This window comes from Abramis brama (assembly GCF_963993115.1).
Source record: "Abramis brama genome assembly, chromosome: 17".
Classification (NCBI taxonomy): domain Eukaryota; kingdom Metazoa; phylum Chordata; class Actinopteri; order Cypriniformes; family Leuciscidae; genus Abramis; species Abramis brama.
Window position 1 is genome coordinate 4,835,865 of NC_139979.1, and position 27,236 is coordinate 4,863,100.

The following is a 27,236-nucleotide window of genomic DNA, read 5'->3' on the forward strand; positions in this document are numbered from 1 at the left end:
TTTTTGCCCTGATATCTTGAATTTAAGGGTCATTCTAAATTCTATAGGCTTTATCAGTATATAGGCAAGATATGTCTGCACAAAAGAGTTATCAATATAAAATCCTTAAAAAACAAAACAAAAACATGAATAAAAATCAACACTTCATTTTCAATAAATTTGAGCTCATAAACACCACATTTATAATATTAAAGAATGAGCAAAATATTGTTTCATAGTTCTAGATTAGAGTATAGCATGTCACCCTAAACTCACATCAAAACAAGCTGTTTATTTATTTATTATTTCTTTATATTTAATCATTTCTAAAATGGCTGCAGTGGTCAGTTACATCAGCGGTTGTGTTTTTTTGGTTTCATTTGTCTGGCATGAGGAATTTTACTATCATGCTTATGATAAGATGGTGTCCTCAGTGTCTGTCTCAGACTGTCTCGACCTTCAATAAACATGGCCTTATCAAACACATTTACAACCCGTGATTCAATCACTATGATTCAGACACGGATTTGTGTGCTCTTGACTCTTCTCAGGATGTTCATGTACAGTGTAAACCACAAAACAACAACATCAAGAGGTGGTAATATCTGCCATTCTGTTTAATTTCATAAGGAATATAATTGACTTGGAATTATGACAAATATAAGATGATTTATCCGATGTTGTTTCTGCCAAAAACCATGAGAAAAATGTACATGAAGAACAAATGTTATGAAACTAAATCCTGTACTTTTGGTGAGTGTCTGTGGGAAACATAAATATTCATAATGGAAATGTAAGTGGAATCGCACAAGTAGCTACTTGTTGATTTGATTGAAAGCAATATAGTAATTAGCTTATCTGGTTAAGTTCTCTGTGCTAGGCACTGCAGAGATAATAAAACAGGGCAAGTCTCACATGACTGACGCTACAGAAAAACATGTCAATGGTAGCGGGAATTTTTCAAGAAAGTGATAAAAGGTCTTTGGTGGAAAATGTTTTACTGATTCTGACTGGCAAATGATTAATGTTGATTAATTTGCTTTGTAGACTCAGCTTCATTGATCACATTACCACCTTGTTTGTGCATTCATTTGAATATAATTCAAGTGTTTGATCACTTAAATTTTTCATTATTTGACAATCAGTCGAAAGTCATTTTATCTGACAGATTTTTTGATGTTTTCTGCAGAGAGTCTGAAAACAGTAAAAAGCAAACAAATAAAATTGGAGGTAGTAAAGATAGAAAAGGAGTAGATTCAATCAGCTTTAACCAAATCTCTTTGTTGTGCTTAAAAACAGGCCTTACTGTGGTAAAATCACTGTAATGCTTATTGTTTATTGAAACCGACGACAGCATTGAGACACCAACGTTCAATAAACCGATCATTGTTGTAAAAAATAATTCTTAATAAAGCAAATTGCAATATGGTTTTACAATGACTTTGGATGTGACATTCAAGCACAATTTAGATTCAAAACTGTGTTTATTAAATTGTACTTTTGCAAACAAATAATCACCCACACGATCATAGTCACTGTGACTGGTAAAAAAAAAAAAAAAAATATATATATATATATATTTTTTTTTTAAATATATATATGGGATTTATAATGTGCTTAAAATTTCATCAGAACACAATAGAAAAAAAATGCATTTTGCCTCATAATGGTGACACATTATCTACGGGTGGGTGCTAACCAGCTAGCCAACCTTGAGACCTTGGTAGTACAAGGTCAATATAATGGAAGAGAAAATCCCACACAGCTTGAAAATCTTTATTATATAAACACAATTCTGTTAAAGACCTTCGGGCATTGGATTTTCTCCAGTAAATTGAATCTTCACGACATAGTTCACACCAAAAAATAATAATTCAAATGATCATTAACTCACTCTCCAATTCCAAACCTTTCTTTCTTCTGTGGAACACAACTCAATATATTTTGAAGAACTTTGGGAACCAATGTTGGGGGACAAAAAACAGAGACATTTTTCAAAAGGTCTTTTTTTGTGTGTCCCACAGAAGAAAGAAACCGATGACAGAATTGGTGAACTGTCTCTTTAATGTTTGTGTGAGCTTCTAATCTTCAATAGCTAATGAAGTAACAGTCATCCTTCCCGTTCTCAAGGGTCAATAACCTTTTACATCTCTCTGTTCTAGATTCGACTGTTTGTAGGTTTATAGGCGGTACGTCTGTAATGATAGGGACCATATAACTTGAGGAGTCCTTGGTCGCTTGGTACAGCCTGGTGTAATGACTTCAGCAGAGATAATATTGCCTCACCTAGAGTATATCCCAGCCTACAGTGGTTTTGTATTTAAGAGGCCTTATCATCATTTACCCAATTGCTAAACAGCACAGGGCAGTTGTTTTGTTCACAGAAAATGTAGATTGACAGGTCAAGGTTCAGGAGTTAAACCACATGAATGCTTGTTATAAATAGAAGCCGTGTCAGTGACAGATGTGAGTCTCTCACAGCTTCAGTCTACATGCGGTTCGAGTGTTAGACACTGAGTTCTAGAAGATACCACGCATCTGCGCCATCTGATCAGTGACAACATGGATTGCGAATGTGATTGTTCAGACAACAGTAACGGACAGGCGAACGCCATCCTCTTTAACATCCTCAGCCGAGGCGAGTCGACTCAGAACGGGATGAACTACAAACGGGTTCCTCAGTCATGCCACTGCGAGAAACGCAGGAACGTATGTCTGAAAACACCCAACGAGACGTGTCAGGTTGCATCAGATGTGCTGGTCAAGACGATGCACTTCATGAAGAGTTTGCCGGCGTTCCAACAACTACCACCCAAAGACCAGCTATCTCTGTTGCAGAACGGCTGGGCGCCACTTTTCATTCTGGGTCTGGCCCAGGACAGAGTTCGTTTCGAGGTTGATGACATACCGGCACCCAGCATGCTGGAAAGAATTCTTCTCAACAACCTCAACAATCAAGAGCAGCCCACGATGGCCGGCGTGCAAACCCTCAAAGCGTGCCTCATGAAGTTCTGGAGTCTGGATTTAAGCCCAAAGGAGTACGCTTATCTGAAAGGCACCGTAATATTCAATCCAGGTATGTTTTCCAAAATCAAAACTGTGTTGCACAAACTATTTAAAAATTTTAAATATTTGTTTAATGGCATCTTTTTATGAAATACACCATCTCCATGAAATTGATTATTTTAGCCAATTTTAGCCATTAATACATATATTTAGTTATTAAAACAAAATATATGTAGTTATTTATTTATATATATAGATATATATATTTATTTTTTTACCCAAAAGTATTGCTTTTAGCCACAGATTTTATAATATGCTCACCCAATATTTTTCATCTGCAGATGTTCCAGGCCTGAAGGCATCTCTGTTCATTGAGGGTTTGCAATATGAAGCTCAGCATGCCCTGAAGGAGGTCCTGGTGCCTCTTCATCCAGAGGATAAAGGGCGATTTGCTCGTATCCTCCTCGCCGCATCCACTTTAAAGACCATCACTCCGAGCCTCATCACAGAGCTCTTCTTTCGGCCGGTCATTGGTCAGACAGATCTTCTGGACTTGCTGATTGACATGCTGTTCACAAGGTAGTGAACCAAAGACTCACGGACTTTCAAAAGAACATTATTTTCTCCAGTGCTGGTGGGAAAACTGAGGTCCAAGCATTGGATGAAAATCATACTTCGTTACGTCTGAAAAAAGTTACAGACTTTAGCAAATCTTTATTGTTTACACAGTTTAATGAAATTACTGCACCTTTGTAATGGTATTTAGGTCACAAGTATGTGATTTATGTCTTAATATTGATTGTTGTTGTCGTTTTTTTGTCTTTTGATAGAAGCATCGTTGCAGCTTTTTGTATGGGATGGATACAAAGTATTCCTTGATAAAACTGTAGAAAGCATCTCTGTGCCTAAGGGGGTTCATGTATTGTCTCTGTGAGAAAGCTAGATTGAATCTGAGGAAAACATTTGTATGTTCATAATTATACTGCAATTAAATCTATTTTTACACATTTTGCATTATCACTCAGTCGTGTTTGCCTTATACTTCTAAATCACTTTTATAAATGCTTTTTTGTACAAATTGGAACAATTATCACAAATGACATTTTCATTCATAAGAGAAACCCTAAAACAATTTAATCACTGCACATCAGCCCCATACAATTATATTTAAAATTGGTGAAATTGAAAACGTCATTATCAAAGCAAATACTAAAGCATTTGCTCCAAGTAAAGATGTACAAAAACACTTGACAAAAAAGAAGATTGTTCGGTTTGAACTGCCAAAACATAAGATCTAATGTTGAAAATGTGTGTTTGTCCAGTGTTAGTGGAACATGTTCATAGTTATTGTGATAAACTACACCTGAACTCTCATAATACTTAAGCAGTATGTACACTGTGCACAGTATAACACCCACATGACTCAACAACAAAGCACAATGCGCACAATACTTTATCCTACAACGTAAACGCAACTTGACTTGACATTCCATTTCCAGTGAGATGAATGAAGACTGAACACCACTCTCTTAAACATGCAGTGTTGTGCAATGTAACAATGTGGAATATTTTTAGTTTTGCATCCTATTTAGTGATTAGTAATCTAGTATTTAATTCCAATTTCAAGCTGTCAAAGCAATTGCAAACAATAGTTTCTGCAGCCTCATTCTTTGTTAGTGTTATACAGCTTCGTTTATGAAAATGGTCAAATTGCGCAATTGTAATAAAAATGAATGAATGAATGGGGCATTTATATAGCGCTTTCATATGTACTACTGTACACCCAAAGCGCTTTACAATCATGTCAGGGGATCTCTCCTCAACCACCACCAGTGTGCAGCATCCACTTGGATGATGCGACGGCAGCCACAGTACAACGGCGCCAGTGCGCTCACCACACACCGGATATAGGTGGAGAGAGGAGAGAGAGTGATAGAGCCAATTTAATGTAAGGGGATTATAGTTGCCAATAGCCAATTTAATGTAAGGGAAAAATAGTTGTGTCTGCTGCTACGTGTAACCAGAGGAAGTCTCATGGTGACACTACAGGGTCAGTGGCACAAGGGTAGATGCAGCGTTTGCACAGCACGTACATGCACATTTGTTTTTATAGCAGATGATTGCTCAAGTGACTTACAAGAAATTCCATTCAGTCGCTTTAGTGATGTCAGGATATAAATTGAGCTGCAATATATATATAAAAAAAACCACGCCCAAACCAAGAGTACCATTCACCACTAACTATACTGCAAAGCACACACTGTATATTTCAAGTTTTTTGTTTTTTAAAACCATGTACAATTGTTTGCAATTCTAAAATGTTTCAAACATTGCATGTTTGTAAATTTGAAATGGTTAATTTGCATTATTTTAATTAAATTTGTGTTAGAATTTGAGTTCACATTGAATTGTAGGATAGTGTGACCTTAGCATGCATGGACAAAAGTTATGCACATTTTATGCATTTAGAGTATGCACACAATACGCAATATACAATATATGCCTGGCCAAAAAAAAAGTTGCTGTTTGGATTAAAATAGGCAAATGCTTAAGAGTCTATGACTGGATCATTATTGCAGTGGTTATGTTGCTATCGTGTTATATGTTTGGCAACAGTTCTTCTAACCCTAATTGACGGAGTGTGTAGCTTTTCATTTCTTAAACAACCATGTTGGAAGACAAATCATGGCCATATTCCAGGATGACAATGTCATAATTCATCAGGCTCAAATTGTGAAAGAATGGTTGGAAAGAACTGTTACCAAACATATCACATGATAGAAACATAATCTCTACAATAATGATCCAGCCATTGACTCTTTTTTTAAATGTTTGGCCAGGCAGTGTATATTGCAGAATTAGTACTAGTATACTATATTGGACGTAGTCTAAATGTACAACTTTGGACTTATGTATATTTTCTGTACAAAAACTACACAATAGTAGTCAATGTACAGATTTCCCAAACAAAACCTATGACAACACACACACACTAATCACCCAGTGCCTAGCGGCTCTAGGTTCAGGTTCCGCTGTCATGGTAATGTGTACAATGCTGCCCTCTTTTGACGATTAAGGCCCACACAAACAAAAAAGCTGTTTCACATAAATTTCTACACATACAATGTGGAATACTACCTATGGCCACTTTTTTTTTTTTTTAAATATAGTACATGCAACAATGCATTATAGAAATAGAACCATTTAAAATAGAAGTCCATTACATTGCAATCACATGTCTTTCACTATGACATCCATTTATCTCGGAAATAAAATTGTTTTTTTTGGATTTGAAGTCTCATCTTTCATAAACATCTGAACTTTTGCCATTTTGACCAAACAATTAGCTAAGAAAGATGTTCATGCTGTGTCATTGTGTATCACACATTGTTTCCACTGTGTTCTTGTCATGCCATTAATGGGGTCTGAAATGTTTTACAACCCAAAAGCAATACAACAAAATGCTAGCACACACATTTAGCTTCCATGTTAAAAAAAGAAAATTAGTAAATTCTTCCCATTAACCCTTAAAACTGTATTTCATAAATCACAAAGGTAGCTTGACTAGAGTATCTCTTTTACAGTAGGCGGCATAGTGTCAAAAAGAGGACAGTTGAAAGGGGAATTTTCTCTGGAGTTTGCCCCTCCTCCGCAAAGTACAACTCCAACAAACACTAGGATTTTATTTCCTTTCTATTGTCAAACCAGCCAAACAAGTTCATAGCACAGTGACCTGAGGGAAACAGAGGGAGGAGGCGTACACCAATGCAATCTTCCGAGAAAAATGCTACGCTGTACAGAGAAATGTTCTGTGGTTAACACGTATGAGTGTAAATATGTTATCCATGATACAGTACTAGATTTGTTTTCTAAAACAACACCGCTCACTTTAATAGACAAAACGGAGCATATTGTTTAAATTAATACAACAATGAGTAAATACAAAAAAATGAGGGGAAATTCCCTTTTTATTTCAATATAAAAAAAGTTACCAAAAAACTACATCTATACAAGGTATTTTAAAATTCCACCATACAGATGTGGGTGTATCCTCTGACCGTGAACAGTCTCAAAACAACATTAAATTGCATTAAATCGTTTAAACAAAGAACAATTGTTCATCTAAGGCGACATTGAAGTCCGATGAACAGCAACTGATTGAAGTCTTTTTGTTGCTATTAATCAGTGCTCAATACAGGCATATTAATAGATACATCACCACTTAGGACGACAGCAGACTTGTCTCCGAAAGTATAATTAGATCCAATACTTAAATACCCTTTGATGCCAATGTTTTGGTGAGAAACTTGTCCATTATGTAACTATTTATCTGCATGGCTTCTGGCGAGGGTAGATGGGAACCATCAAGTGCAACATTTATTTTGCAATAGGCTCCTTTGTTGAACATTACACTCTGTAGGAAGATGACAGAAACTGTGCCTAAATGGACAACAGCAGTCTTGGGGCATTCAGACAAACACAAACTGTCCTTAGCATAATAACTGCTTTCACTGAAATATAAGAGGAGCACAAGGACAGTAGAAGAACACTAGTAAGGCAGTAGTAATTGAGAGCGAACAGCTGGCGTTAGCGCAATAGCGGAGCCCCTGATGAATCTGTGGCCGAGCTCGAGTAGTAATCTGTGAAGGAAAAGAACATGTTGATATTTACAAGCGGTTTGAAGTTGGCGTATAACATGCTAAGTGCAATTCTGCATGCAACAAATATTTTGAATTAAGGTACAGTCACATGTAGTGTTGCTAGGTGAAATTTAGTATGCAAAATCCAGTAGATTCAATGGGACTCGGCACAATGATGGTCTTCCTGTGGCAAAATTTAATCGGGTCGAATTTAGTGCATTTTGATACGTGAATTCAGAGTCGATCGATAGCAAGCCTCTTGATTTGGCAGTGACCTCTATGTGGGGGGAGTTTCGTAACTTCGCAACAAAGCAAAATGAAACATCCACAATGGACGGGCGCTCATTCTGGCAGTTATTTACTCTAGTTTTATATAAAGCTCCAGTACATTAGTTTTGTATAAAACTACACATCAATATTATACAATGATTCCATTTTGTTTATTCATTTGCTTTGGATGTTTACTTCGTCATCATTATTAGGCTACTTCATGGTATTTTGTCACATCTGGTCCCGCTTTCTTTCGCCTACAAAATTTTGCAGAGCAACATTAAATGTGACGGCACCTTAATCTCAACTGACACTTTTCTCAATAATCAATAGAACTGAATTACAATTTTAAGGAAAAACATTTTTCAATACATAGTTTTGTATAGTTTGTAAAGAGACACCGCACTTTTTTTTTTACACATCTTTTGCATAGAAAGATTCCATAGCACAGCAATTCCGCAGAAAAGTGAGACCCCTAGACATGTTACAGAATGAGGGCACCACCATTATTGTGTGGAATGGTAGATGTGATTCGATATGGAGGAATACTGGATAAACTGCTTGGAGGCGAGCTAAGACCCCTCAAGAACTTTTGTAAAATGAGGTGAGAAGCTTCAGTGTTCACTGTCAAAAGCTTTAGGCTCAGCAACTACAGTTTATGGAGAATGGATGGGTGGGTGAGGACATTATTCTTGGGGGGGAGGGGTGAAGATCAAAGGCAGGAATGCCCATTTGAAAGTAGAGAATGAGAGACATTTAGAAATGTAACCATTACAATAGGGCATTGAGAAAAGAATACCCCATCCTCAGGGTGCAACTCCACCATGTTTATATCCCAACGCAGGATTGACATGGCACCATGGGCTGGGAGTAAATTATCTTTTCACATCAAGCCATCTAAAGGCTAATTCAACGTCGCCTACCAACGGCGACAGTCACCAGATTACAGTGTCACTTTTCAGACATTCCAAAACCCAAAAAACACTGATTCAACATGTTCAATTGGCAACAAAAAAAAAGCACCCACAACTGGAAACAGACACCAACATGGGTTACACATTGATCTGACAAAACAAGCTGTGTCAGTTGCCTTCGGTCGGTATCTGTGCAATGTGAATTGGCCTCAACATGGACTAGAACAGAAATGTACTAGTATGTACAGAATGAAATGTACAGAAATTGGCCCAAAATGTACTAGAACAGAAATTATAAGGAGAACGAAGAATGTTGACACTTACTTTTCCCGCTGGGGCCTCTCATATTTCGGGCAAGCTCATCCGACGGTGTCAACTCTGACACTAGCACCTCGGGATCCCCTGCAGGGAAAGATAAATATCATCAAAAGACATTCAAACATCATCGTTCCCTACTGACACTCTTACAAACAGAACTACCATCTCTCACCATCACTAAATGTAAAGGTCATGGTCTCATTCCCACTGTCGGGCAGCGTTCCATCCCTCCTCCCGTTAGTATGCTGCATTGCATCATGCGATTTATAGTCTTTGCTTTTGTAACCTTTTGAGGACTTGTTGCGGGTGCTGATGCGTATGACACCGTGCACAAGCCGACACTCCGCTTCCTGCTCCTCCAAGTTGTAGTCCTGAGCAATGCTGTTGATCAGATCGCTGATCTCATTGGTTTTACGAGAGAAGGACACATCAGACGTGCATTTTGCCAGCTGCTCAATCTGGTGCATTTTATATAGTTCTAGAAGCTTTTTAGTGATTAGCGAGTCGATATCAGTGCCGCCATCATCCAGGTCATCTAGATCCAAATCCTCTCGAGAGTAGATACTGGTATTACTGATAGGCCGCTGGTTGTCACCCTTCCCAGCCGTCCTGGTCCGTCGTGGATGTGCCTCTGAGTTGGCAGGGTACTCCACCTTCTTGCCAGCAAGATAGACGTCGCCATACCTGAAGCTACCAGAGCTTGGTATTGGCTTTGGCTTGCTGGGTTCAAAGGTTACACCACACGTGGGGTTGGTCAGTGCCAATCCATTGGGCTTCCTGGGTTCTGGCTCAGGTTTTAAAGGTTTGTCAGTGGAGCTCTCATTGGGTGGCAAGCAAGGTTTGCGTGACCCATAAAGCCCACAGGTGAGAATGCAGCACAGCAGAGCTTTGCAACCACTCCAGCCGAGGGAGGCACACGAGCCACAGGCTTGAGTACCCTGAGGAGAGTCTGCAGATCCTGGTATAAAGCCCAGGGTTTCCGAGCCTCGTCCATTGGCGTAGTGTGGATGGGTTTTACGGGTGAACTGCGAGTCTATGCTACGAGGTTGCTCGCTGTAGTTCTCCTTGCAGGTCTCTTGACTCGTGCTGCTGTCCCTGGAGTATGTGCGGTTTTGCCTGTAGCCATCAGCCCTAGAACGGCTTGAGCTATGAGGACGCGTCTTGTGATGTGTTCCTGTGCTGTGGCCAGGCATAACTCACCACATTCAAGACCTGCAGGAATGTGGACATTAATGCATCAAGATTTATCAGAGCTGGGAGAGTTCACAAAACATTGATTCTTAGGCATGTTTCAAACATCTCACTTAAAAAGAGCCAATATTATCAGGTTGCAGAATTCACACTGCACACATAAACAAGCGCAGCTCAATCGTACTCATGCATGTAAAGATGAGCTGAGCCCATTTTTGCTGAACATTGCATGCATGATTAAAATGCAGCATTATCAACATCTTTTGCGATTTAAATAAAAACAGCAAAAAGCACTTATTAATCAGAAAATCAAATTGAATCCAGGCAATTTAAGTAGTTTACGACATCACTTCAGATTTACGACATTTTCAGATTTGCTCATTTAATTATGACTTCTATATTAATGTGGTCTTTCTCCTCACTTGAAGTACATTTCATGACCATTAAGTTTGTAGTTCTCAATCAGGTTTTTAATAGCCTAACCATTTTTTTGTCATTTATGGCTGAACAAATTAATAATTGTGTGTGCTGTTGCAGTTACTCTCTTTAGATGAAAGATATGTGAAACAGGCCTTGTTATACAGTATTTAAAAGATATGTTCAAAGCAGAAATGACAACAACAAAAATCACGGTAAACAATGACTTCAAAGGAATATGACGAATGTTATTAAGTGAATATACATAAACATAAAAGTGTTAAACAGGCCTTGAACTCTTCATTCTATGTTCATTGCACAATTTTACTTCCTCAACCCTGGAGATATAACAGAAATTCAACAACAGTGCAATGGTGAAATCAAATAATGAAAGAAAATACTCTCTAAATTATATTGAAAAATATACAATTGGCCATATGCGTCAAACTACCACGCAGTGGACATGTTCATACTGTGTCTATGCGTAGCCTATGTGTCTGTGTCTACAACTAAGAGTTAAAAGGCATTCAAAACATGTGAACAGCAAACTGATCTGTATCTAGATACCATAGAATGGTTGTTTATTAATACAAGCCTGGAAAATGTGAACATGGTTCAGAGCTGTTATATCAGCACAACCATATCAAGATATTAAGGTTACACATGAAAAAAAGCTAATCTTGAGCTACATCTTATGTAGCTCTTGCTTAGCATGTTTACATTTAGAAAAGAGGGTTTTCTTTGGTGGGCAGGAATTACTCGATAATCAAGTTATTCATTTTAACATGTGTTTTAAAATACACTCCCTTGTGACTTCACCTTTCATAGTCAGTGTTTGCCTTGAGGTTTGCGTTCTTTGTCAAGAGTGATGTGGGGTTTTTTTTAGGAATATGGTCACTGATTCTCAGAAAGCAATTGTTGCCAGTTAAAAAAAATTCCAGATATAGATGATAAGTATTGTCATTTGCCATTAACCTTTGACAGATGATCTATCAAGTGGATGGGAATGGAATGTATAGAAATTTCTGCTTATTCGCTTCTGGCCATTATCAGTGAACATAGAGTTAAGTCGGATGTGAAGCAGGCCTGTAAGTATGCTCTGGCCAGTCACAAACACTTTATTTGGAGTATTTTAACAGATGGAATATGTACTGCCTTTATTGGCAAAATACAGATTGTCTGTCAAGTACAATATTAAATGCTTCATTGTTTAGTCTTCAGTGTAACTAACTGTTCTCGTATGCCATGGCAGTAAAAGAACAATATTTATCAACTTCACAGAAATATGTATGGCTATCATCATTTGATATATCCTTTACATCACTGCAAGCGGCAAACTAGAACGCGTCCACCAGGTTCCATTGATTGCGAGCGTTCTAGTGAGTCGCTTCGCGTCGTTCGCAGAGCAGATGGTTTGTCAAAGTGTCAGACACTTACCGCATAGGCTCGGATGAAATCCTCAATTGTTTTGAACGCAACTTCTAGTCGTTCAAGATCGCGGAAGTAGCCGAGTGTGAAATATGTTCCCTTTGACTCCTTAAAACTTCCACTTCAGCGAGCTTTGTTTTGATTCATTGACTGAAAATGGGTCAAACGTTTCGATTTCGTCGCGCAACACGCGCTTTCAGATTCTGGTCATACTAAAGCTTTGATCGGTAAGATTCGTTCCTTCGCCCCGCCGTGCCGTATTTTACCTGCGGCTACAGGTAAATCCAACGCCCACTTACAGGTAAGCAGTGACGTCAGGCCTTTAAACGGATGTTGCTTAAACTTCCTAAATATCTTTTGTTCCTTGACTTTTGCTTTCCTTTTAATCAAGTAAAAACCCGACTATAATATTGTCAGCGTTTATACAGTACAGTGTGGAAAAAGTAGGCTATGTTCTTGGTTAATTTGTGTATGTTCTTATAAGAGAAAATTAATTCAAACATTCACTTCATGATATTACAAGTGTCATTCATTCTTGACTATAGCTCCAAATAAAAAAAAATCTGAGGTAGGCCTTGCACCAAACTCAAAAATACATTTGTAACAGGTCAATTTCTAAGTTCTCTTGATCTAATATCCATTATTTGCATTTGCATAAGGGACATGCAGTGCTTATCTAGATGTTAAATATGAGTAACAGTCTATTAAAAAAAAAAAAAAAAAAAAAATGCAATTTCAACAATATTAGAAAAGAAATAGAAAATGTGTTCCTGAGGGTTGAAACAGGTCCTGAATGAAATAATTCCCACAGTCATTGAAATTCTGAAATACTGAAATTCCCAAAACTAAAAAAAAGTCTTGAAACAAATAGAAATCTTAAAAAGTAATAGAAAGTTTGAGTTTCTGGTTATGCTCAGTGTGAAGTATTTCCTCTTGAGAAGATGATTTTTAAACAATCATTATAAAATACTCATGAATAACTGAAAATGTCATGGAAATTCACAGGTCAAAAGCAGAGGGAACTCCAAATAGAATGTACATTTATAAGTATAAATATTCTCTGTGGAATGGTGCATATAAATAAATACTCTAAAAAAAATGATATAAATGCAGACATTCCTACACTACAGATTCATTGACACTGCTTCACATAGCAACATAAACATTTTAGTTTCCTTTGAGTGGACAACGTTTTAATGTTATGCTACATAACTGTGTATGCACACACACCAGAGGTGTTTCCCCCCCCCCAAACATGCTGTAAAATACTGCTTTGCCAAAAGTGTAGACACAGATTAATATGGGCTGTCTGGTCTTGATCAATTGCAGTCATTAGTTCCAGGCTCGAGCAAGCACACATGCACACGGAGAGATTCACTATGTGCTCGCAGGAAACATTAGACTCCAAATCCTTCATTGTGCCCCATTTCCCCCAATACACCCCTTCATTTCCCTCCTTTCCTCAACCGTAGCGAAATATTGAGGACACAATCTGTAGCAGCGAATGCTGTGGGCCGCACCAACTAATGTGATGGAGAGCAGCGTTTCAATCTGCTGAATAGGTTATGAAATATAATGGAGAGTATAATTCAGTCAGATAGGGTTAGATGCACATGAGAAGTCATTCAGTGCGTCTTCAGATCTCCTTTTATAAACCCCAGAAAGTTTGGCAAGACAACAACAGACTGATAATTCAGATGATGTTTTGAGCTCATCAATTCATTTTTTTCAGATATCTTAGTAAATATAAAAAAATAGTATAATTCCAGCATGTACATGATGAACGTGATTTCACCAAGTACAACATGTTTCTGGATCGACATCTTTGTTGATCCTGGAACAACATTACAATCAACCAATCAGATTTTAAGGACAAGTTTACAGTTTATGTCAAGTTTATGTAGGTGCTTCTACATCAGTGTTATTCACCTATCATTTCCCTCTGATTTTTTTACGGATAAGTTATGGGTAGGGTTTAGTTCAGAGGTAGATATAGAGTTAGGACTATATTTTCAGACAGGGATGTTGTTCCAGGATTAACAAAGTATTTTGATCCAGGAACATTACTTGGCAAAATCACGGTGACCAGATGTACATGTAGGGTTTTGTGGCTTTAAGTCCATGATGGTTAATCCTACACATTGACACAGTAGATAAAGTATATGCTTTTACAATTTCTCCTTGTGGAAAACAGACCAAAAATTGCGTTGACTCATATTGCACTGGTGGATGTTGTCCAATCTAATGTATATTGTATTAGCCTACTTCATGCATATATTGGAATTACATAAGCCATCAGCCAGCCATCTCTCTAGTTAATGGTATCTGCTGACCACTAGTCTCAATGACATGATTTTCCTTGATTTGGTCTATTTAGAAAAAAAGTCCACTTTGCTACAGACTGAAATATATTTCTATTAAAAATGGGTTAATTGTGCAGTTTGCAGTCCAGTTATAGTGTCACATCCGATGGAATCTGTGTGATACGGGAGTCAGAAGGGATGTGCCCCAAATGTGGGTCCATTCGAGGCTGACCCTGCCGAATGTTTGGAACTTGCCCCAGTCGTGGGTCAGAGTCAATTTCGTAACGATAATGATACCCCTCCAGCACATTCTGGCATGCTTCATGTATGTCTGTGATCCATTTCTTGATGCCATTTCTGTTGAGGTAGACGACGAATAGAAAGACCATGCCAACAAATCCCAGCACTAATCCTAGGAACACGTAGGAAGTATGTAGGGACAAGTCTGTAATCTCTCCGTGCGGTTTACCGTAACACCCCAACGCCTGTGCAGTGAGAACCCGCAAAGACACTTCACGCAACGCCGCGGGGTATTCGCAATACAGCCTGTCTGCATCGCCCACCCTGACCTTTGAACTGTTTAGCCAGTTCGCAAACTCTTGTGCTTCACACGTGCACACGTAAGGATTCTGACCCAACATCAGACGGACCCGACCGAGTCGCTCCAACTCGTGAAGACCCTCGTCGCTGATAGTTCTGAATGCATTTCTGCTCAAGTCCAGCTCCAAAAGTTGTTCAATACCAGAGAAAGTGCTGTTGTAGACGGCCACCAGAGAGTTGTTGTTCAGATGGAGATGCTGCAGGTTTGGCAGAGGAGAGAACATCCCCGGGGGTAAGAAGACGAGGCGGTTGTCCGACAGGTCAAGGCGCAGCAGATTTGTGAGCTCGCCCCAGCGCAGGGCAGTGATGAGGTCAGTCAGAGATGTGTAGTTGTAGAGGGACGAGCGAAGGCTGAGCTCCTGCAGGGGGCTTCCAGGCACGGAGAACGCCTCTGGGTGGATGAGCACCAGCGGGTTGTTGTTCAGGATTAGAGAACGCAGCATGTGCAGCGAGGAGAACGCATGCGATCCAACCTCCATAATGCTGGCAAAGAATGGAAAAAGTTTTTTTATGGATTTTACATTTTTAAAATTATTTTTAGAGGATTCTAAATGGTGGAATACAAAAATGAAAGAGCACGACTAAATAGATAGATAGATAGATAGATAGATAGATAGATAGATAGATAGATAGATAGATAGATAGATAGATAGATAGATAGATGATAGATACACAGACAGATCAATCGACAGATAGATGATAGATAGATAGACAGACAGATAGATATGTAGCTAGATAGATAGACAGATGATAGATAGATAGAACAATAGAACGATAGAAATAGATAGATAGACAGACAGATGATAGATAGATGGACACAGACAGACAGATGATAGATAGATGGACACAGACAGACAGACAGATGATAGATAGATAGATAGACAGACAGATAGATAGATAGACAGACAGACAGATGATACATAGATAGACACAGACAGACAGATGATAGATAGATAGATAGACAGACAGATGATAGATAGACAGACAGATAGATAGATAGATAGATAGATAGATAGATAGACAGACAGATAGATAGACAGACAGATAGACAGATAGATAGACAGACACAGACAGATGACAGATAGATAGACAGACAGACAGATGATAGACAGACAAATAGACAGACAGACAGATAGACAGACACAGACAGATGATAGATAGATAGATAGACAGACAGACAGACAGATAGACAGACAGACAGATCATAGATAGATAGATAGATATATAGACAGACAGACAGACAGATCATAGATAGATAGACAGACAGATAGACAGACAGACAGATAGACAGACAGATAGACAGACAGACAGATCATAGATAGATAGACAGACAGACAGACAGACAGACAGACAGACAGACAGACAGACAGATAGATAGATAGATAGATAGATAGATAGATAGATAGATAGATAGATAGATAGATATTTACTGACCATATCTTTTCTTACCCATTATTCCTCAGGTTCAGGTGTGTGACGTTCTGCAGTCCGTTGAACGCGCTGTGCTCGAGTCTGTGAATCGTGTTTCCAGTGATGATCAGGCTGATCGTGTCGCTCGGGATCGCCGCGGGGACTCGGAACAGCGCGGCAGACGCGCAGCGCACCGTATGTTCAACATCAGAACACTCGCAGCGCGACGGACACAACGCGACGGATGAGGAGACGCACAGCATCGCGCAGACAAGCGTCAGCATCATCCAAACTCTCACACTCGCAGACCGGAGCATCTGATCACCGACTGCACGGGCTGCGCTCTTCAGTGTAAGTGCACATGCTGTAGTACAACAACACACACACAGCACTGACTGTCTCCCTCACTCTAGGAGATCATTACTAACTCATTACTTTACCCAGAAACACCTCCTGATCGCGGCTATATAAGCGGGTGGGTGGAGCTGCATATACTCTACACATCCATCCATTCAGAGTACTGAGGTATATGTACTGTGACCATAAAGAACATTTGTAGAGCAGTGCTTTCTTTCTGATTATGTAAATTGCACCGATTATTTTCTGTCCTTTGTCATACATTAAATTCCCAAAATAAATAGCAGATGCACACCCAAAGCATTTGAAAGAAAAAGTTTGTTGACTTTGAAATGCTAAAATAATAGATAGTGCTGAAGATGAAGACAGTCAGTGTTTGTTTGTGGTTAGAGGATCATGTTAATAGTTCATGTGATTCTCTACACCTGTGATTCCCCTATTTGAGAAGAAATGACTTCATACATTCAGTAAAAACACTTTAAACATCATGAAGAAAAATGAAGAGAAATATTGAAGAGAAAATATCCAGCACTAGATGTATTGTTTGGACATTTTTAGCAAACATGTACTTGCTCTCTTTCTTTACAACAAGTGACCCTTGCCTTTATATTTTGATACGTGTATTTTAAGTTTCAAAATACCTTTTGAGGTCATTGTATAAAAACGAGGACAAACATTATGGATTTACATTTGTATTTGGTCATATAATATAAATGAAAACATAAAAAAGCATAGGGAATGGACCAAATATACAAACTCCCATTAGAATAAAATAATGTAAACATCCTGGATCACTTAAAATAACTGATGAAAATGTGCATATTTTTGATGCACCACAAAATTCAAATAGTTCTAAGAATGAGGCAAAATAAAATTACGAGAAGTCATATGCTTAGATCTTAATTCTAATAACCTTCTTCATTATAGGTTGTGGAGTCTCTTTTCACAACAGTCTTGACGGGAAATTGTCGTCTTGTTTCATTTAGACCCATCCATGTATGTGATTATCTTACAAATATATCAAATGCAAAAGCTTATGTAAGCAGTAATGGAAAAGGTCCCTGCAATTCACTTATTTACAATGTCACTAATAGTCTGCGTGTCACTAGATGCAAAGAGGTCTCTGTATTCCCAACCAGCCAGACTGAATCTCCGAACAGAAGCAATGTAATGTTGTATAGACGCATGATTAAAGTTCAGATTTGCTTCATAATGATCCTGAGGTGCCCTGTGCGACCGTTCAACATCTCTCTCCGTGTTTGATGTTCCTGTCATCCAACCTCCGTCATCGCAGGTTGACAGCAAGGGCGATGGTGACTATGACCCCACAAATCATCAGGAAAGGCAGCCAGGTCTTCAGGAACCCCACAAAGCTACAGGACAACAATAACAGAGACCTTCAAACGAGCCATTTTAGCATCATGTCACCCTTAGCTTGATTTTAAAGACACTTAATATTAAAATGCACTTAATATTCAGCAATATTGTCAATTTGACTGCATTGACACTATCAGATGAGAGGAGAATTTGAACTGAATTCATCTGAATAATGACACTATTGTGTTCTGTTGAGCTGCTTTATACAGTAGCTGAATTGTCTTTTATAAATGACGAGCCTTTAAACATCAAGTTATTGAACTGAATTGAATTGACATTGAACTGAATTAAGCTGAAAAATATCACTACTTCAGTAGAGCTGCTTTACAGCAGAATATGAATTAGAATTTTGCATCATTGAAGGTTATTTTCCTGTGAAGCTGCTTAAAAATCTGTATTGTACACAGCGCTATATAAAGGTGACTTGACTCATGTAGATAAAAACATCACCCTTTTAGAGAAACACAGCATTAGAGGGTTTAGTTTAACCAAAAATGTAAATTATGTCATCATTTACTCTCCCTCATGTCATTCCAAATCCATATCTATAAGGCAGAATGTCAAAGCGTGACACGAGGGTGAGAAAACAATGGCAGAATTTTCATTTTTGAGAATAGTCTCACGCAGAAGCTTACGATCCACCTCTCTTCTCCCCCAGAAACCCTTATTTTGTGTGTCCTGGTGTCCTCTACATCACAACACTGAGAGTCCCAGTTGGAAGACTGGTGACATATAAGGGGAAACACGGTGGCCGACCGCGATAAATCATTCAGTCAAAGGTAAGGACACACTGACTTCTAAATTCTAAGGCTGTATTGCATGGATCCTTCACAGAGAAGGCAATCAGAATTTATTGAAACAATCAAACCCAACATTGCAGATGCAATGTGGGAATTCATTGCATTTACATGAGTAATATGTTTGACTATATTTAACTTAAAAGCATGCTAACATCAAACTATCACAATCAATTGTGTGTCCCATGCAGTTTTGTTTTAGAAGTGCAATTTACTTCTTATGTATCGCACCATGGCCTAAAATTAACACTCACCAAGTGCCAAATGCAAGTAAAAACTGACGTTAGTGAGTATATTAGTATAGAGTATTAGTATAGAGTATATTATATTAGTAGATAGTGTCAATTGCCAGTTGGCCGGTAACATTTTAATGAATTCTAACAATGCAATATTGTGAGAACAAGAAAGTGAAATGATACTCGGGACAGTTGATTGGCCAGTGCTGCATCGCCACAATATTTAAACCTTGCCTGCAGCTAATTTAAATATTCAAGCGCAAGAAGACGCTAAAAGCAACTCAATTCGTTACTCGTGTGCTGTGTGGAAAGTTTAAACATCCGTAGTGTGCGCTCAGAAAGCTGTGCCTCAGATAGCGTGCGGTTCTGAATTGAGCTCTCGTTCACGTCTTGCGCTTGAACAGATCTGTTCAAACTAAATTATGTCAAAATGCCTGTCTTCTTGGCAAGCATCCTCATATAGCTACATAGTCAGTTATGTCCTAAGTGAACATAAACAGTTGAGCAAGAAAATGAATGTGTTTCAGTATATTGAATCCGTGCATGCGCTCTTAAAGCGACAGCAGCCTAATACTCCTGCTGCAGTCTGTGATTTATAATGTTAATCAAACAACAAAAGACAAAGAAAAATCACTCACTGCTCTAGACTGAATAACTTGTGTAACTTTAATACGGATTAATGCATGTTTCAATGCTGGTAATTTTTTTTTAAATTGAATTATAATAATTCAATAACATTGATTATTGAATTTCTTAAGTCACCAGCCATTAACAGGAATGGCAAAAACAGAATAAACAGTTTAGTCCCGCAGAAGGATATAAACAGCGACTAAGCGTTTAGAACAGCCATTGTAATCTCACCAGCATCTCTTCATCAGTACAACACTGTTTTAAATAGCACAGCTAATCTTTTCAGAAGCGTTAGTCACTCACTTTTGTCAGGAAGAAATAATAATTAGACAATGTATATTTTTTACCATTATATAAATAAAAGTTGTGATAAACTGGGTGTAGCTACAGATCTTTTCTTCTGTATTGTGATGTAGGTAGTGGTCGACCGATATTGGTTTTTTGATGGCCGATGCCGATATCTTAGAGAGCAGGGTGGCCAATGGCCGATATAAAGCCAATATTTTTATATATATTTATTTTAATCAATATTTAATAAATTATAAATAAATTAGAAAACAAATCTTTAAAATAAACATGCTTTTATACTTTAGATGGCAACTTCTTGAATCTGCAATCCTATTACAGTATTTTTCACAAAGTAATTGTTTAGAAATATATGAATATGTGAATAAAAAGAAGGTAAACACTGTAACAGGGCACTCAGTAATCTGGTAATTTTGTGCTGGTAATCGTATTTTTTCAAATAAAGACAAGGTAACGCTAATTTTACATACAGCACAGTGAAAACGATATGAATATGACACAGTTGGCAACTGGTTATATATCAGCATATTTTAAAGGTCCCGTATTATGCCCCTTTTCACAAGATGTAAAATAAGTCTCTGATGTCCCCAGAGTGTGTATGTGAAGTTTCAGCTCAAAATACCCAACAGATCATTTTTTACAGCATGTTTAAATTGTCATTTTTTGGGGCTCAGAAAAACGCGCTGTTTTAGTGTGTGCCCTTTAAATGCAAATAAGCTGCTGCTGGACGACCCAGGGGGCGGAGCTTCATGAGCTCACGCTCAGTCTCTCAGGACAAATTCATCTCACGGAATGATGATAATATCAGAAACTCTCAGTAACGGTGTTCATTTCGAGTCGGACAATAATGCCTACAGAGTCAGAGTGCTGTATAGAGATGGAACAGGTATAGTTTAGTAGTTTAATTACGGTTATTATAACGTATTTGTCATCTACTTGTATGTATCCATTATTTATTAATAGCCTACAAGTCTGCTGTTTCAGACCAGGTCCGAATGATGATCAAACATATACTGATGAGTTTAATAAAGTTTATTGTACATCACACAAAAGATGAAGCGTCAGTTTTACTTCAGAAAATCACCGTAAGAGCTGAGTAAACGCAGTAAGTTATAAGAAGTGCGCAAGTACATAAACGAATTTCGGTAGAGTTGAGGGAGCATTCCTGTGGGCGGAGTTAGTCAAAAAACTGTTTTACTGACGTCATTAAAGAAGGAAGTAGAGGGATGTAGTCCAAACGGGCCGTTCGATGTAGGCGACTTCTGTTAAATAAAATATCTCGCTTGGCATTGAACTTTGAGCTTTATAATTTTACAGATATTATTTATACTCTAACAACAACATTACACACTAACTAAAGTTTGAAACATTGGATCACGAAGAACGGGACCTTTAAAATGAAGGATTTAAAGTTTTTCGATCGCGTCTCCTGTGAAGCTGATCTTTTGTTCGCATTCACTCACTTCGCACGGACCGACCGTCACTTGCAGACAGTAATGCACACTTCACAAGATATCACAGCTGGATTCCATTAAATCTGCAAGGTTTGTGAAATTAAATGTTTATTAGATATTCAGAGATTTGTTTAAATGACGTAGATGCGCATTTGCTGAATGTTGACGGCAAATGAGAAAGTATTTTAGCCTGATTGTTTGCCTTTTCTGTTACAAATAATATAAAAGCAAACGCTTTACTTACTTCGCATACCATTTACTTTCTTTGTTTACCAGGTCTGTCTAACAAAGTATTAGATCTGACTGACAGAGATCGTAAATTAATGAAGACGGAGAATGTGAGTGAGCGCTGTTTGATCTGAGGAGCTGCCGTTGCCGTTCTCTTCTGGCGAAAAACTTATCGGCCGATGCCGATATTTCAAAAATGCCAAATATCGGCCGATATATCGGCCTTGGCGATATATCGGTCGACCACTAGATGTAGGCATTGGTCATTGATTGGATGTTGAAATGTGGGCGTGGCACTCAAAAGTGCAGGCAGATCTGAATGCGAGCTTGCAGTGGATTGTAAAAAAGGGGCGAAGTTTAAGCGGACTAAATGATTGGAGAAGACCAGCATACGCCAACAGAGAGAAGTCTGTCCTTTCACTGGAAGATCTAGTTATGATATTCTGATTAAACATTTCCAGGGTCAAAAAACCCTCAAACAAACGGATGAATCGTCCACAATAAGATCAATAACATGCATTTAGATCTCTCTTTAGATCATCTCACCTGACATGTTTGCTGTGGATGAAGGACAGTAAGCAGAGTTTGACCATGTTCCACGAGGAGCAGTTGTCGTAGCGCATGAGGTTCAGAGCCATGGCCACGTGAGAGTGGCAGTTATCACAACACAGATTGTGCTGCAATGCGGTGAGGACGTCACAAACAAGCAAAACAGAAAAGAATGTCAGTTATAAACAGAGATATTAGGAAGTCGCTATGTTTGTGTTTTAAAATTGGGTTGCAAAATTAAAGTTTTGTTAAGACTGTCAAAATAGAACATACAAATAAATAAAGATTTATTAGACAAATACAATTTTATAATAATAATTATTATTTTTATTATATTTTCTTTGTAAAAATTATAAAAATAGACAAAAGTCATATTTAAGCCTTATTAATAAATATATTAAAATTAGAATAAAATATATGGTAAATTGTTGAATGCATATAAATTTCACAATATATGCATTGTGTAAAAAGGTGACTCTCATGAAAATAACTCCAGTTCACATTTCACCATAAAATCAGATGTCAAATAACGTCATTCACAACAAAACAAGAATATATTACAGTAGAGATCTGACCATTCTAGTTTTGTATTCCTCAGACGCCTCGTGCACGGCCATATCCCAGGCGTTTGCTCCACCGCCGTACACTTTATTCTTATCCAGCTTCCAGTACCTGAAACAACAAGCATTAAATCCAAATTTTAGATTTAAATGTATCCAAATGAATATCTTGTATCAATTATAGTTTATAGTCAGGGCTTAACATTAACTTTTTTGCTCACCAGCCACTGTGGCTAGTGGTTTTACTAGCCACTCAGTATTTTCACTGGCCACGATTGAAACCATGGGGAAAAACTACCATATAGATATTTTTAATATTATCTCATTTGGCAGCAGGAATATTAGGCTGCTGTCACTTTAAAGGTCCCGTTCTTCGTGATCCCATGTTTCAAACTTTAGTTAGTGTGTAATGTTGTTGTTAGAGTATAAATAATATCTGTAAAATTATAAAGCTCAAAGTTCAATGCCAAGCGAGATATTTTATTTAACAGAAGTCGCCTACAGCGAACGGGCCGTTTGGACTACATCCCTCTACTTCCTTCTTTAATGACGTCACTAGAACAGTTTTTTGACTAACCTCCGCCCACAGGAATGCTCCCTCAACTCTACCGAAATTCGTTTATGTACTTGCGCACTTCTTATAACTTACTGTGTTTACTCAGCTCTTACGGTGATTTTCTGAAGTAAAACTGACGCTTCATCTTTTGTGTGATGTACAATAAACTTTATTAACTCATCAGTATATGTTTGATCATCATTCGGACCTGGTCTGAAACAGCAGACTTGTAGGCTATTAATAAATAATGGATACATACAAGTAGATGACAAATACGTTATAATAACCGTAATTAAACTACTAAACTATACCTGTTCCATCTCTATACAGCACTCTGACTCTGTAGGCATTATTGTCCGACTCGAAATGAACACCGTTACTGAGAGTTTCTGATATTATCATCATTCCGTGAGATGAATTTGTCCTGAGAGACTGAGCGCGAGCTCATTAAGCTCCGCCCCCTGGGTCGTCCAGCAGCAGCTCATTTGCATTTAAAGGGCACACACTAAAACAGCGCGTTTTTCTGAGCCCCAAAAAATTACAATTTAAACATGCTGTAAAAAATTATCTGTTGGGTATTTTGAGCTGAAACTTCACATACACACTCTGGGGACATCAGAGACTTATTTTACATCTTGTGAAAAGGGGCATAATACGGGACCTTTAACCCTCTAGGCGCCACGGTCGAGTTTACTCGACAAGATGCGGCACTGAATAAAACGGCTGATTTTGTCAAATAGGGTGTCAAATTTCGTTCAACCTCCCCTCCACTAGATTGCAGACATGTCATACTTCATCCCAGACTCAAAAAAAAGTCATGCTTCTATACAAAATCTTTGAGCTAGAGCGCATTGAATCAGTGCGAACAAAAGCAGAGCTAGTGTGCGAGTGAGCCATTTTATCAGAGCAATATTGTCAACGTCAGTGAGTATTTGCATTAGATTATTATTATTATCTAATGGCATCAATAAAGCTTTCCCGCAATGAAGTGTTGGGTCTTCTATTCGCGCACTCTGATGATGACGGTGATTCTGAAAGTGAAAGTAGCCCTACACCAAGCACAAACGGTGAAACCTTTGCCCAATGTCAGTGGTGGGAACAATGTTTCCCGATTCGGAGTGTTCATCGCGAAGTTAGCAGGCGTGTTAGTGTTGTGGGGAACGAGGCGGGAGATTTTTAACGATTTGTACCGCGCTAGCCAGCTTTGTCTTCTGACCGTGTGCCTCTCCGCAATCGCGGCGACAGTATTGTGGTGGAGACGGGTATGTTAGACAAGGTCGAAGTATTCATAGGACAGTTAGGGGGTAACGTGGAGGCAGGGTGGGGAGTCGCAATGACAATGACAGTAGTCCGAGCTGTGCACACTTTTCTTTCCCAACTGTTCACTTAAAAAATGTAAAAACAAATTTTTTTTATTTTTGACGACACTACATTGCATTTTAGTTTATTATTTCAGATACCTTTTTAATAGACCACTATTGAAAACTGTATTATGTATAAAATGTAACCTGCCAGAGTGGCTAGTAGGAGTGACAGCGTTACACGCTACCGCTGAAATACACCCGCATTTGGCGGGTCGGCTGGTGTTAATGTCAAGCCCTGTTTATAGTTTGACAGGGTAAAATGTATTATTAGTTTGAACGATTATGCTTAGTGAGAAAATATTTTTGATGTAAGGACCAAATCTTTCCAATGTTTAAGTCTCATATGTGCAGACGATAATTCTGATGATATTCTTCTCTATCACATTCACTAGGGTTTTAAACTCACTTTGTTGGTTTTCCAAACGCCATGTTGTCCTCCTGTATAAAAATATAAATGAAAGTAGTTAGTGCATCAGTGCAGTCATGCTAAAGTCAGCGCAATCATCAGAAATAAACTCACTGATACGAAGTAAGGACCAGCAAAATCCCTGATCACGCCGGTGGATGTGCAGATGCCCATGTGCCCAATGAATGGCAGAAACCAGCTGCAGAGATAAAACAAAAAAAACACATCAACACAGAAATCCTCCTCAGACGTGTGCATATTTGCAGCTTTTTAGTATGTTTCTCTAATAAAATACAGTATGGAAGCCCATTTCCGCGACATAAGAAAATCATGCTATGGTAAATCATAATTAGCATAAAATGTCATAATTATGATTCTATTATGACATACTAATAATTTTGACTTTTTAATGCCATAATTATGACAGACTAATATATCATGATGAGATAATAAAAGTCCAGATTATGACATACCGAGTCATACTTGAGTTTAAAAAGTCGAAATTGTGCTTTCTATAGCATTTTAGGTCATATTTTTGACTGTTTTATGTCATAATTACAGCTTTTTATGTGTAGAAATTCTGAAGTAAAAAGTCAAAATTGTGCTTTCTATAACATTTTAGGTCTGTTTTATGTCATAATTACGGCTTTTTACTTCAGAATTTCGACTTCCATGACATCATTTTCACTTTTTAATGTCATAATTATGACAGACTAAATCATGATGAGATAATAAAAGTCCAGATTATGACATACCGAGTCATAATTGAGTTTAAAAAGTCGAAATTGTGCTTTCTATAACATTTTAGGTCTGTTTTATGTCATAATTACGGCTTTTTACTCCAGAATTTCGACTTCCATGACATCATTTTCACTTTTTAATGTCATAATTATGACAGACTAAATCATGATGAGATAATAAAAGTCCAGATTATGACATACCGAGTCATAATTGAGTTTAAAAAGTCGAAATTGTGCTTTCTATAACATTTTAGGTCTGTTTTATGTCATAATTACGGCTTTTTACTTCAGAATTTCGACTTCCATGACATCATTTTCACTTTTTAATGTCATAATTATGACAGACTAAATCATGATGAGATAATAAAAGTCCAGATTATGACACACCGAGTCATACTTGAGTTTAAAAAGTCGAAATTGTGCTTTCTATAACATTTTAGGTAATATTTTTGACTGTTTTATGTCATAATTACAGCTTTTTATGTGTAGAAATTCTGAAGTAAAAAGTCAAAATTGTGCTTTCTATAACATTGTAGGTCATATTTTTGACTGTTTTATGCCATAATTACGGCTTTTTACTTCAGAATTTCGACTTCCATGACATAATTTTCACTTTTTAATGTCATAATTATGACTTTTTAAGTCATACTTTTGATTTAGTATATGTCATCCTAATTTCGACTTATTAAATGAAGCATGAATGTGACTGACTTTTACAAAAGCATGATTTTGTCTCGTTTGTGTTGGAAATGGGGTTCCATAGATGTGTGTGTGAGGATTATAGGAGCTCAGGCGAGACGATATGACAGAAAGCGCTGACAGAAATATTGACAGACTCAGGCGCGTTTACTGTCAGAATGTGTTGGTGTTCCGCACGTGATCCGTCAGAACATCTCCGGTCGATACTCACGTCAGAACCGGAATCGGTGTCCAGACAATGCAGTGCGGATAACGGCTCATTTCTTTGTCGATTTTCTCGAAACCTCCGTGGAAGTGTTTCATCGTGTCGATCTCGGGAACATCCGCCATCACAGTCTGCGCGGTGACGTCATCGTGACGTCGGCGCCGTAGTGGTTCTCATTAGGTTATAATATTATTATCATATATAAATAATATGTATCACATTATACATACTATAATATAATATAAAATAGCATAATATAATATAATATAATAGTTTTTTTTCAGTAACACTTTACA

At 37.9% G+C, this 27,236-nt stretch overlaps 4 protein-coding genes across 4 annotated transcripts; 1 reads left to right on the forward strand and 3 right to left on the reverse strand.

Moving 5' to 3' along the window:
• The first annotated feature begins 2,222 nt into the window (after nt 1-2,222).
• Nucleotides 2,223-4,004, forward strand: nr0b2a (nuclear receptor subfamily 0, group B, member 2a). The gene is made up of 2 exons (XM_084090121.1): nt 2,223-3,055; nt 3,327-4,004. The coding sequence occupies exons 1-2, from the start codon at nt 2,542-2,544 to the stop codon at nt 3,566-3,568; spliced, it is 756 nt and encodes a 251-aa protein (XP_083946247.1). The 5' UTR covers nt 2,223-2,541; the 3' UTR covers nt 3,569-4,004.
• Nucleotides 4,005-6,147: 2,143 nt separating this feature from the next.
• kdf1a (keratinocyte differentiation factor 1a) lies at nt 6,148-12,439 on the reverse strand. Its single transcript, XM_084089648.1, has 4 exons — nt 12,173-12,439; nt 9,300-10,339; nt 9,134-9,211; nt 6,148-7,625 (listed from the first exon to the last, which is right to left on the reverse strand). The coding sequence occupies exons 2-4, from the start codon at nt 10,318-10,320 to the stop codon at nt 7,573-7,575; spliced, it is 1,152 nt and encodes a 383-aa protein (XP_083945774.1). The 5' UTR covers nt 10,321-10,339; nt 12,173-12,439; the 3' UTR covers nt 6,148-7,572.
• An 819-nt stretch (nt 12,440-13,258) lies between these two features.
• Nucleotides 13,259-16,871, reverse strand: tpbg1a (trophoblast glycoprotein 1a). Its single transcript, XM_084089647.1, has 2 exons — nt 16,516-16,871; nt 13,259-15,549 (listed from the first exon to the last, which is right to left on the reverse strand). Exons 1-2 carry the CDS (start codon nt 16,791-16,793, stop codon nt 14,616-14,618), a joined length of 1,212 nt encoding a protein of 403 aa, XP_083945773.1. The 5' UTR covers nt 16,794-16,871; the 3' UTR covers nt 13,259-14,615.
• Nucleotides 16,872-17,343: 472 nt separating this feature from the next.
• On the reverse strand, nt 17,344-27,082 carry tmem222a (transmembrane protein 222a). The gene is made up of 6 exons (XM_084088851.1): nt 26,947-27,082; nt 25,411-25,495; nt 25,297-25,328; nt 22,986-23,082; nt 22,408-22,538; nt 17,344-18,206 (listed from the first exon to the last, which is right to left on the reverse strand). Exons 1-6 carry the CDS (start codon nt 27,063-27,065, stop codon nt 18,119-18,121), a joined length of 552 nt encoding a protein of 183 aa, XP_083944977.1. The 5' UTR covers nt 27,066-27,082; the 3' UTR covers nt 17,344-18,118.
• Nucleotides 27,083-27,236: the final 154 nt, after the last annotated feature.